Consider the following 13,301-nt stretch of genomic DNA (forward strand, 5'->3'; position numbering starts at 1 on the left):
TATCCAAAAATTCAAAATGGAATTGGACCACTGTCTTCTTCATGCAAAATTCTACTTCACAGAGCGGGGAGAAAGGAATGCAAAGTTTAAGAAGAGAACTCCCAGAACGATCAACAAAGAGAGCTCTTTGGCTCTGTTGCAGGAACATGGGAAGATGCCGTCATTGACAATATTGATGAGAAATACTATCGACTGGTTCAGCATTTCCATGATTGTTCTAGGAATACCAACAAAAACGCCTGTCTTTGAAAACTCTTGAGCTTATTTGCCAACGTGGTTTGGCGCATGCCTCAGGCAACCACAAGCGAACATCTGAGCTCACAAAGCAGTGCAGAGAAGCAATCAAGGAAGACCTCAAAGAGAGAAGAGCATCAGTGCTGGTAGATGCGGCAGAAGCCAGGAAAACCATTCATAACACCCTCCTGTCCTTCACCAACTACAAGACCAAAATGACTGCCCTCCAACATCCTGATGGATCTATCACATCTTCGAGAAGGGCAATGGAAAAGATTATTCATGACTTCTACTCAGATCTCTTTAATAGCCACGTCCGCTTGCCCACATACCAAATCCCGCAGGATAGATATGTCATTCCCAATGTTCTCCCTTTCGAAATCCAACACGCCATCTCATCGGTAAAGAAACAAAGAGCACCTGGCTCAGACAAGGTCAGACCTGAACACCTGAAGAACCTACCGTCAGTACTCATCAATATACTGGCTCAGCTCTTCACAGGCTACCTGTCTGAATGCAAAGTTCCATCCCAATGGAAAACCAGCAGGACTGTACTACTATACAAGCAGGGAGACAACCAAAACATTGGCCACTATCGCCCAATCTGCCTATTTTCTGTCATCTACAAGCTGTTCACTTGAGTCATCCTGAATAGGATTGGCAGAAAACTAGATGGAGGACAACCATGCAAGCAAGCCGGGTTTCGAAAAGGATTCAGCACCATAGACCATATCCACATGATAACCAAGCTCATTGAGGTTTCTCAGGAGTTCAAGACACTGCTCTGTCTAACGTTCATTGATTTAAAGAAGGCCTTTGATTTGTTGAGACTGAAGTGGTCATCGAAGCCCTAGCCAAACAGGGCATTCGAACTTAATACATCAGGATCCTCTGTGAGCTATATTATGGATTCACTCCCAGGATCTCACCATTCTACAAAGAAATGATCATCGATGTCAAGAGAGGGGTTCGGCAGAGTGATACTATTTCACCGAAACTCTTCAGTGCCACCCTCTAGAACGTCATGCAACAGCTAGAATGGGAAGGAATAGGAGTGAAGATAGATGGTGGGCAACTACACCACCTCTGCTTTGCTGATGACATCATTCTAATAAGACCAAACATTAGCCAAGCGGCACAAATGTTGACAGACTTCAACCTTGAGTGTGGAAAGGTCGGATTACAGTTGAATCTCTTATAGACAATGTTCATGAGAAACAGTCTTGTTCCTGATGTTCCATTCACTCTCAACGGGACAACCATCTCTGAATGCAACAGTTTTGTGTACCTCGGTAGAGAAGTCAGCATGACAAATGACATGGAACCTGAGTTGTGCAGAAGGAAGAGAGTGGCTTGGAATGCCTTCAAGAGCGTCGAAGAAATAACTAAGAGAATGAGGAACCTCCAGCTCTGAGCACAACTCTTCGATTCCACTGTTCTTCCTACATTAACACACGGCTTAGAGACCTGGGCCCTATGAAAACAGGATGAGAATGCTATTCAAGTCACTCAAAGAGGAATCGAAAGAGCTATGCTTGGAGTATCACGCTTCACTCAAATGAGAGAAAAAATTTGGAGTTCCGACCTCCACCAACGCTCAAGAATCAGGGACGCTGTCTCATTTGCCAAGGCATCGAAAATCAGATGGGCTGGTCACGTCATGAGATTTAGAGATGACCGCTGGACTAGAGCCATTACCGACTGGATTCCATGGGATGTCAAAAGATCGTGTGGCTGCCCACCTACGAGATGGTCAGACTTCTTTCTCAAGACCTTGAGCGATCGGTTTGAAGCTCTTCATGTTCTTAGAACGAGCAGATGCCATTGGGGTACACTAGCACGCAACAGGGATGATTGGAGACGTTACTGGAACCCACTCGAGCAAATTGATTAGTAACAGGATATCAAGTGATCAAGTAAGAATAACTTTCACAGATTCACTTCCGCATGTATTTAAATAAAAATATGCACAATCCATGCAGATACTTGATTTTTAGATATTCATATTCCCAAGTTATCCTTTTCTATATATAATAAACAAAGCTGAAAATTGTCTCTCATCCTGAGGTGTTAATTAAAGTTAGTTGTTACTGCTAATAAAAAATATGTGTAAGTTTGAATGATTAGTATTGAAACATAATTCAGTTTTTGTTGTTGTTGTAGCAAATCTTTGAGGCAGTAAACATAGAGCAGAGCTCGGGGCTCTCCAAACTTCTTTCAACTACTTTATATGGCTATTGTTAGCTTAAGATTCATTCTTTGTTTATATGTTAATGCTACTTAGTTTTAATTTACGTGTTATTTAATATGATTTGGAAGGCTGTTTCCATATAACTTAATGGTACTGGTCTCTTTGATTTTTAATATTTGACCTATAAAATCTTCATAGGAATATTCTGCTTTCAGAGTTATCTATTCTTTAAAAATACACTCAATGTTACCTCTTGCATGCCCTGGTTACTTCTTAAGCTACTGAGCATTCTTCTAGGCCTTTTCCTACTGGAGCTCCAGAAATGTCAGGATTATCTAAACATATGCAAGCGTATCTGTGGTTTGAGTTCAGGACCTAGCTCTGCCATGAAATTGCTTAAACTCACCGAGTTATCTTATAGTTTCATTCTGAGTTTCATTCAGGTATATTTAATCCTTTTTCCAAAATGAGACTCCAACCACTCTCTTCCTCCTGCACAACTCAGGTGTCAGGTCATTTGTCATGTTGACTTCTTGACCTAGGTACATGTAACTTTTGCATTCGGAGCTGTTTGTTCCATTGAGAGCGAATGGAATGTCAGGAACGAGACTGTTTCTCATAAACATTGTCTTCATAAGATTTATCTGTAGTCCGACCTTTCCACACTCATAGTTGAAGTTGGACAACATTTGTGCCACTTGGCTAAAGTTTGGTGTTATTAGAACAATGTCATCAGTGAAGCAGAGGTGGTGTAGTTGTAGACTGTCTATCTTCACTCCCATTTCTTCCCATTCCCATTTACTTACTAAATTAAAATTTTTTTTTATTTTTTTTAAATTTTTTTTCCCTTTATTTTATTTTTTTTTACAGTTGTAAATTTACAATTTTTTGTGCTTTGGTTTCAATTATACAATGATCAGATACCCATCCCTCCACCAGTGCCCATTTTCCACCACCATGGATAATATCCCTCCCACCCCCATCCCCCCATCCCCCCTGTCTCTGTGGCAGGGCAATCCCCTTTAATTTCAAATTTATATGCTTAGTTTTCTAAGTATTTCTCATTCAATTAAATATACAGTTATGTGAGAGCTTGTGTGCACTTATGTATGTGAACACTTTACTAAAAGATACATATATATATATATACACACACACACACACGCACACACACGCACACACACACAAACTCATGGATGGAGCGATAGCACAGTGGTAGTGCATTTGCCTTCCACGCAGCCAGCCTAGCAGAGCCGGGTTCAATTCCTCTGCCCCTCTCTGAGAGCCCAGCAAGCAACCAAGAGTATTTTGCCCGCATGGCAAAGCCTGGCAAGCTACCTGTGATGTATTCAATATGCCAAAAACAGCAACAACAAATCTCACAATGGAGATGTTACTGGGTCTGCACTAGCAACCTCGTGAACAACAGGAGGACAGTGTTACAGTGCTAATCACACACACCTAAAACCTGTTTTTATACACATTATATGATAGGAAACCTTATTTTCCATTTTATTATTTAAAGAATATTTATTCATTTATTTATTTATTTTTGCTTTTTGGGTCACACAAAGTGATGCACAGAGGTTACTTCTGGTTCATGCACTCAGGAATCATTCCTGGAGGTAGTGATATGGGACCATATGGGATGCTGGGAATTGAAGCCAGGCCAGCCTCGTGCAAGGCAAACACCCTGCCAGCTGTACTATGCCTCCAGCCCCAAGATGATTTTAAGATCTGGAGAGATTGTAAAAGGTTAATGTGCAATCTGCATAGTCCATGAGCATTGCCAAGGGCCAAGCATCACGTCAGGTGGTCTCAGGACTCCCTAAACAGTGCTTTGGAGTTCTCTAAGATTTCTTTAAGATGACTATTTCAAATTTAAATCTTTGGAATTCAAATCACAATCTTTGGAATTCTAGAAAACATAAAATATACTTGGAGATTGTTGATAATTTTCTGTGGAGGAATAGAAAATTTATCCTTGAGAAATTGAGAATGTCTTCAAATATTTGAAGAAGTCTCATGTTGGAGTACAAAAACTTTTTTTTTTTAGGGACTGGAGCGATAGTACAGCGGGTAGGGCATTTGCCTTGCACGCTGCCAACAGGAGTTTGATTCCCAGCCTCCCATATGTTCCCCTGAGCACTGCCAAGAGTAATTCCTGAGTGCAAAGCCAGGAGTAACTTCTAGGCATCGCCGGGTGTGACCCAAAAAGAAAAAAAATTTTGTTTGTTTTATTAAACCAAAGATAGTAAGACCAGGAAAAAACTTTAGCAATTAATTGAATTGTGTCTTAATGTAGAGGACTCTTAAATTAGAGGAAATTACCCAGAGGCTTTATCATTTTTAAGACTGTGTGATAATTTTACTGAAAGAAAAGCATTGTTGAATGGATGTTATTTAAAATCAAATTATCCTTTGTATGCTTATGTACCAACAGGCTTAAAAAAACTGCTTTATTTTCACTCTTGAATTGTTTTTTTTTTTTGAAAAACATAATTATCCCCACTGCAGGGTGAGTTCAGCTCTCTGAAGAGCAACTTTTCACTTCCCCAATGAAATGTGTGTGTTGGAAAAAAAGTGGAGGCTTTATATTGCCTTGCCTAAAGATACTGTAACTGTACAGAGAGAGCAGTGGACCTCTCACTACCTCAGGAAAAAACCCATGACTCCTGCATAGCTTGCTGCTGGGATCAAGCTAATAATTCAAGTCAAGACTCTATTCCGAATGTTTTGGTATGAATATTTATAGCAAACATTATGAAACAGTTTTCTAACAGTGGAAAACCAATTTCTCAGAAAAATAAGGATGAACTAGGATATATATTTGAAAGAGGAGGTTATCTTCTTTCAGATTCCTAATTGTTATATTGTCTTCTAGAGGCAAATAAGCAGCTAGAAGATAGTAAAGAGGTTATTTTTGTTTCACTCAAATTTGGAACCTGTTTGGAAGAGGCAAGTTCCAGTTCTCTGCTTCAGTGTCTATATGAATGTCTCACTACAGCAGTATAAGTTAGTTCTGATTGTAATAGGATCAATATCTGATTAACAAAGGAAGTGTGGTCTCACCATTATTTATCTCTTCTATACTTTCTATCTTTAGAATATTTGCTTGGAATGAATTGACAAAGTAGAGAGCTGATCAATAAGGGCCTCCTTTATTGTTTTGTTTTGTTTTGTTTTTGTTTGTGCTGCCAAGCATATAGGTAACAACTATTATAATACAAATTAATGAAAAGGGAAATTCTGTATATTTATAGCTTTATAATTTCATTGACATGTCAGAGATACTAATGTATTCAAATTTTTAAGTAACTTCATGGCTCAAGGAAATCTTAGTGAGTTTTATGAACTCCATATTTAACTTTTACACTTAGAGTTTTAGAGATGAAAATAGATGTATGGTAAACTAGTTTTCTCTTCCAAGGTAAGTCACATAATCACTAAGTACTATGTGTTACTAAGGACACCTCCCTAATTATTACAAAGTAAATAAACCTTAACATTGCACCTGGTCTGTTCTACTGGAATTGGGAACTCAATATGAGATTAGTATGGAAAGAATTTTCTAGCTCTTTTCTATATTTTGAGAAGTAAAAACTGATAAACATTATCAATTAAATGTATTTTCAACAAAATTTTATTTTCAACAAAATTTTAATAACAAGATGATCTTTTAAAAATGTAACTTTATCTTTAGCCATTTTATTTTCCCTTTTTCTTCTTCCTTCTCCTTCTCTCCTCCTTCCAGTTTTCTCACTTTTCTTTTAAGTTATTTTATCAAAGTACCATATCAGGCTCTGCAGTGGGTTGAACACTATAATAAGTTCCTTATGTTGTCAAATTTTATATTTAAAAACTAAACCCCTTTTGGAACTCTTTATGCTAAGAAAAGCACTCTCCTTTAAATACATGCCAGTTTTGGCCCATATTTTCCTTAGAAAAGATAATAACCCTGTGATTAATTGAGAGGTTATATTCTTGAGTTACTTAACTTTGTGCACTATACCTAAAACTACTAAAAATTATATATTATGACTAAAATGCAAAGATCGAGCTCTTAAAAGAGTAAGACTTAGTGAATAATGAAATAAATACTTTAGACATTTTAAATGAGTTAATTTTGTTTACCTAAAGAAATTTTTCTTTTAGATGTTTATTCATTATAATAGGTCTATTTGAATAAAAGCCACTACTGTGTATTATTTGGTATTCAGGGCAGAGCTAAAATATTTGCTGAACTACCAGATTTTAATTGGACTTTCTTTGGGGCTCAATGATAAGTGAAATGTCATGAAATAGAAAAGAGAAAGTTTAAACACCACTTAGAATTTCTCTTTTGAGAGCTTATTATATATTCAGAATACACTGCATGCAGTTATATGTAACATTTTTATATAAAATATGAATCATTACAATTATATGTATTACTGAAAAATCATCTTTGTGAAGGTATTGATTTTGGCAATTTCAGATCATCAGGTGTGTTTATGATGAGATTAAAGTAAGGTGATTAATTTTAATTAGTCTATGTAACAGAAGGTGAACTTTACTGTTGAAGGTACATATAAAATATAGTTGGTCTTAAAAAAATCTCATGATATCTCTATTAACTCTTCTTTGATAATATGGCTTGATGTTTCTGTTAAGTTTCCTGAACACTGTCAAACACTTTATGGTCCTCAGTTTCAAGGATTTCTACTTCACTCTATCTTGTACTCCGGGCAATTGCATGCTAATTTGTTCCTCATTTGCTTTTGCAACTGCATTCTATTTCTCTTTGGTATACTCTCTCCTCCAGCAAGGTTATCCCACCCATGTCTCCCTGTGTGTGTACCTTAAATTTTTACTTTGATTGTCTCTATTCCTATTATTCTTGAAATATACTTTGCTTCAGTATTGCCTAGAAAACTTGAATCTTTTGACAAGTTTTAGCTTAACTATTACTGACTCAGTGGCACTTTATTTTCCTTATCAGTTTATCATAATTATTTCATCTCAATAATAATGATGATATGCTGCCTGTGATATTTGGTTTCTTTGTAATTTTAATTTTAATAGGGGTTTTCTATCTTCCACATTATGATAGAATCCATAATAAATTTTCTCTTTTCATACTGCTGCAACATTCCATGAACCTGTAACTATCAATTAGGATAGTTAATTAAATAGATACATTACATTAAATTTTAATTGAAAGTTCATAATGTTTATGTTGCACATTTATTACACACAATAAAAATCATAGTGATATTATTCTCATTATATTTTATTTAGGTAACTATAGATTGGACACATGGCTCATACAAATGAATCGGTGGTATCTGAATTTGTGCTCCTGGGACTCTCTAATTCATGGGAACTTCAGATTTTTTTGTTTTCCTTTTTCTTTTTAGTGTATGTGGCATCAGTGCTGGGAAATATTCTTATTATTGTAATTATTTTGTCAGATCCCCATTTGAATTCTCCTATGTACTTCCTACTCTGTAATCTTTCTTTCATTGATATCTGCCAATCTAATTTTGCTACACCCAAGATGCTTTTAGACTTCTTTGTTGAACATAAAACGATCTCCTTTGAGGGATGCATGGCCCAGATATTCCTTCTTCATAGTTTTGTTGGGAGTGAGATGATGTTGCTTGTAGGTATGGCATATGACAGATTTATAGCCATTTGTAAGCCCCTACATTATAGCACAATTATGACTCAAAAACTTTGTATAATTTTTGTGATTATTTCCTGGTCTGTGGGTATTCTTCATTCTGTGAGTCACTTGGCTTTTACAGTGGATCTGCCTTTCTGTGGCCCTAATGAAGTAGATAGCTTCTTTTGTGACCTTCCCCTGGTGATAGAGTTGGCTTGTATGGATACATATGAGATGGATATTTTGACTTTAACTAATAGTGGCCTAATATCACTGGGTTGTTTTCTGGCTTTAATTGTTTCATACACCATTATTTTGATAACTGTCAGGCAGAAGTCCTCCAGTGGATCATCCAAGGCACTTTCTACACTCACTGCCCACATCACGGTGGTGATTCTTTTTTTTGGACCTTGCATTTATTTCTATATATGGCCTTTTAGCAGACTTCCTGTGGATAAGTACCTTTCTGTGTTCTACACTGTTTGTACACCCTTATTGAACCCCATTATCTACTCTCTGAGGAATGAAGATGTTAAATCAGCCATGCGAAAGTTGAGAAACCGTCATGTGAGTTCATGGAAAAACTAGGGTTTTCACTGAGGATGCATGATCCTGAATAGGAAAGAAGAACTTCCACTGGATTCCAGTAATGCCAATATTTTTTGCTTTTATGTGTTACTGAATTATTGAGTTGGATTTTTGTCTTTAGTAAAATAGAATTATATCAAACTAATTCCTATTTTACTAATTAAATGTAATCAATAATTTTTATTGTTTATAATTCAAAATTACAAATTATCTTGAAAATGTTTATTAAATTTTAAAATGACTTAAATTATTTTAGATTCCAATCAACATAAATGTAGAATATTACCAAACTTTATTATCTTCAATTGAGAACATAATATTTTTGTAATTTGCAATCAAAATGTACAAGTAAGTAGAGTCTCTAGCATCTTTATCTTACTTTTAATGTGTTTTGAATGTTGAGTTATTTGAAAAAATAACATTTTAAACAAAGATTGTTACCTCATCATTATGTATTTGTTAGATTACATTAAATATTTTGGTTATATATTTAGTTGTTAATCATAATTCCGGTGTAGTATTGTTTCAGTACTTTTCTGTTTCCTTTTATATAACTTGAGATGTATTTCTATTCATTATAATTCTTTCCAAGTTTTTTAAGCACTATCAGCAGTATATACATCTATATATGAATTCTACTTGTTTCTAAGTGGGATAAATTAGTTCAAAGAATTCCAGATTAGTTTCTGAAAATTCTATCTTTGAAAATGTTTGCAAAACATTAAGCTAAAATAATTAATTTCAGAGAAAATTTATTTCCATCTCTACTTATAACATTTGATTGCAAAAAATGGCAATGATTACTTGCAACTGAGAACCAAACCTAAATTAATTTCATATATATATGAAATTTTTTGTTTCTTATTTCTGGGCCACAACCCATGATACTCAAGGTTATTCTCATCTTGGAAATCAAGAGACACTTCTGGTGGTGCTTTTGGACCATATAGTTTGCCAGGGATAGAATCTGGGTTGGCTGTGTACAAAGCAAGCTACCTTACCTGTTGAACTATCTCTGAAGATCCATGTATTCATCATTTTTTTCTTTTTTATCAATGTTTTTATTAAAATATAAGTAAGATGTAAACTTGATTATTTAGTAATAAATATTTCCATACCGATACATTCTTTTTTATAATTAATTTTTTAATTGAATCACAGTGAGATACATAGTTACAAGGTTGTACATGATTCCATTTAAGTCTTATAATGTTTGAATACTCATCTTTTCACCTAACTATTAATTCTTATTTTATTTTCTGGCAAAAATAAATCACATTATCAGATATCTTTCCGACAAAAACCAAATGCTACATTAATTTTTTAAAGTATTGTTTATAAAAATAGTAAAACCAAATTAAGCCCAGTATTCTAACTACATTATAGAACTTCAGTTAGTGTTTATATACATAACTAACTATATTTTAAACCATGCTAATCTAGCAAGAAATGAGGTTTAACTATTAACATACCATTTTTGAACTATGGTTTTACTAAAGTGTACTGAAACTTCACTTTTGTTCCTTTCAGTTTTATCTTTTAAACTTGACTAAATTTTATTTACTTTTATATAGTGCCAAAAGCATTTTATTTGCATAATAAATATTAAGAAAGTAATAGTGTTGTTGGTAGTATTTTTAATTTTCTTTAAAAAAAATCTTCCCTTGGTAAAAATGGATAGTTTTTGATAATATCCTTGAAAATCAAGTTTTTCTGTTTCTATATTCACAGTTTTCATACTAAATGAGTGGTCTAGGGGAGGAAGGATCAGTTGAAGGGGGTAAAAGGGAATGCAGGGGCCGGAGCAATAGGACAGTAGTTAGGATGATTGCCTTGCTTGTGGCTGACCCAGGTTTGATTCCCTGAGTGCAGAGTCAAGAGCAGACCCTGAGCACTGCTGGATGTGTGAGTGCCTAAACAAGAAAGAGAAAGAGCATGCAAGGGAGGGAGGGGGAAGAGAGAGAAAGAGAGAGAGAGGAGATAGACACACAGAGAGAGAGGCAGAGAGAGAGAAGGAAATAAAGAAGAAAAAAGAGGAGAAAAGTTAAAATTTATGAGTGCCTGATTTGATCACTTATTCATAGTGTGAGAGACAGTCTTCCCATTCTAACCACTTTTTAATTCTTAATGCATCATTTGGTATATTTTTACCTTTCACATGCTTTTGAAATAAAAGAGAGTACACAAAAAATTTAAAAAGAAATATGATGGCCAAGGGGCACATGAAAATTCCTCTACATTGCTAATCATCAGGAAGGTGCAAATCAAAATAATAATGAGATATCATCTCACACTACAGAGACTGGCGCACATCAAAAAGAACAAGAAAAACCAGTGATGGCATGTATGTGTGGAGGAAGGGGATCTCATTGTTGGTGGGAATCCTGACTGTTTCCAAAACAGCCTTTTTGAAAAACAATATGGGCATTCTTTAAAAAACTAGAAACTGAACTTCCAGATGACCCAGCAATACCACTTCTGGTAATATATCTGAGGGTACAAAAAAGCACAGTAGAAATGACATCTGCACCTGCATGTTCATTGCAGCACTGTTCACAATAGCCAGAATCTAGGAACAACTTGAATGCCCTTAGAGCAGACGACCGGTTAAAGAAACTTTGGTACATCTACACAATGGAATATTATGCAACTGTTTACAATGGAATATTAGGTAGCTGTTAGGAAAGATGAAGTCATAAAATTTGCTTATAAGTGGATGGTTATGGAGAGTATCATGCTAAAGTAAAATGAATCAGAAAGAGAGGGACAGACAGAAGGACTGCACTCATTTGTGGAATATAAAAAAAAGATTATATGAGACTAATACCCAAGGACAGTAGAGATAGGGACAAGAAGACTGCTCCACGGTTGGAAGCCTGCCTTATGAGTTGGGGAAGAAGGCAGTGGGGATAGAGAAAGGATCACTCAGTCAATGATGGTGGAGGGATCGCTCAGCATGGAGATTTGTGCTGAAAGTAAATAAAAGGCAAAACATGATGACATCTCATTATCTGTATTGCAAACCATAATACCCATAAGTACAGAGAGAATAACAGGAAATTGTTTGCCACAGAGGCAGGGGGAGGGATAGGACAAAGAGAGGTAGAGATACTGGGGACATTGGTGATGAAAAATGTACACTTGGTGGAGGGATGGATGTTTAATCATTGTGTGACTGAAATTCAAACCTGAAAGCTTTCTAAGTGTAGTTCACGGTGATTCAATAAAAAAGAAATTGATATGGTTAAAAAAATTTCCCATAGAATTATTTTTCTTAAACTTATAACAAGTAGAGTAAAAAGTAATATTAGGTGAAAAGTAGAGTTACTTTACAAATGTTTCATTTGCAGAAAATGACTTTAAGCCAATGAGTAAATGCATAACAAGCAGGAAGAAAAATTGTAGAAGAATATGAATGAAAAATTTTATATTAATGTAATGCTAGTGATACTAGAACTATAAAAATTATTCCGTCTTAGTTTACTTCTCTAGAATTTTTTTCTTCAAATAAATATACATAGTAACTAATATGAGAGTGCAAATATAAGAAGAGCAACATAAGAAGAGAAGGGCCGGAGAAAGTGTACAGCAGGTAGCTTTAACCAGGGCAAGCCATGTACAAGGCAATTACCTTCATCCCTGTATCAGAGGAACAAATACAATATGAATTATTTGGGTATAATATATAAAGAAACAAAGGGAATGTGTAATGTCCAGTTAAAAAAAAGATCATTGAATGCTGACAAGAAAACTGAGGTTACCAAGTTGGAGTGTGGGATCTGGGTGGAAATGATAAAGTTGACTAAGAGTGAGCTTGAGAAGTGATGGAGGAGTTTGGCGCTTTAGTAATGGTGGTGTAGGAACTTTCAATGCCATAGCTTTAACATTAGCACATAACTATTAAACAGTAACATTGGCCATGTTCTTTCAATAATAATGACATTAAATTTAAAAATGAAGTAAGAAGAATCAAATATTGACAACAAATATTGAAACAATAGAGTGTTTAAAAATAGCAAAAAGCCTATATTAATCAATAAAAACACCAAATTGTATAAAAATGGCAGAAAGCCTACATTAAGCAATAAGAAAGCTACTATAAAGAGAATATAGTACATGATCCCATTTATAAGACATTTCCAGAAAGATGTCATGGTCACATATATTTTTCCATTCAGCGAATTACCACTATTATTTGATCACATACTATTTTCTAGATCCTGTCTTAGGTACTAGAAAATAATCCTAAGAGATTCACTTCTTGCCCATGAGAAGTGTGCAGTAATGGAGTGGATAAGAGCAAGGAGAAACAAAAACTACAAGATCAAATAATATAAAATTTCAGTGGGTGTTCCAAGGGGAGAAAATAATGCTGTGTTAGGGGAGAAATTGGAAGGACAAAAGAGAGATGAATTCTCAAAAAATCTGTTTGGTGCACTAATCTCTTATCTAATAAATTAAAAATGATGAGACCATAACATCTGATGATCCAAAGAGGAAAAGAATGTTCAGATAGTGGAAAGAAAATAAAACTCCCCAAAGTGGAAGTGGAAAGGCATGGTGTGAAGTTTTATAATTTTAGTAAGAAATCTAGTGAATAAGGTATTTAGTGAGCAGAAAATTTAGTTACTGAGCACAGTG

The 13,301-nt window shown here is 35.2% G+C and overlaps 1 protein-coding gene across 1 annotated transcript; it reads left to right on the top strand.

Annotated features, from left to right (window-relative positions):
• Positions 1–7,724: 7,724 nt before the first annotated feature.
• Positions 7,725–8,660, top strand: LOC130041855 (olfactory receptor 4K1). The gene has a single exon (XM_056134137.1). It carries the CDS (start codon positions 7,725–7,727, stop codon positions 8,658–8,660), a length of 936 nt encoding a protein of 311 aa, XP_055990112.1.
• Positions 8,661–13,301: the final 4,641 nt, after the last annotated feature.

Source organism: Sorex fumeus, unplaced genomic scaffold (assembly GCF_029834395.1).
Source record: "Sorex fumeus unplaced genomic scaffold, SorFum_2.1 ptg000098l, whole genome shotgun sequence".
NCBI classification, from domain to species: domain Eukaryota; kingdom Metazoa; phylum Chordata; class Mammalia; order Eulipotyphla; family Soricidae; genus Sorex; species Sorex fumeus.

What these genes read in the sequence shown, in the direction of transcription:
- LOC130041855 (XM_056134137.1), top strand. Translation starts at nt 7,725, where the DNA reads ATGGCTCATACAAATGAATCGGTGGTATCTGAATTTGTGCTCCTGGGA.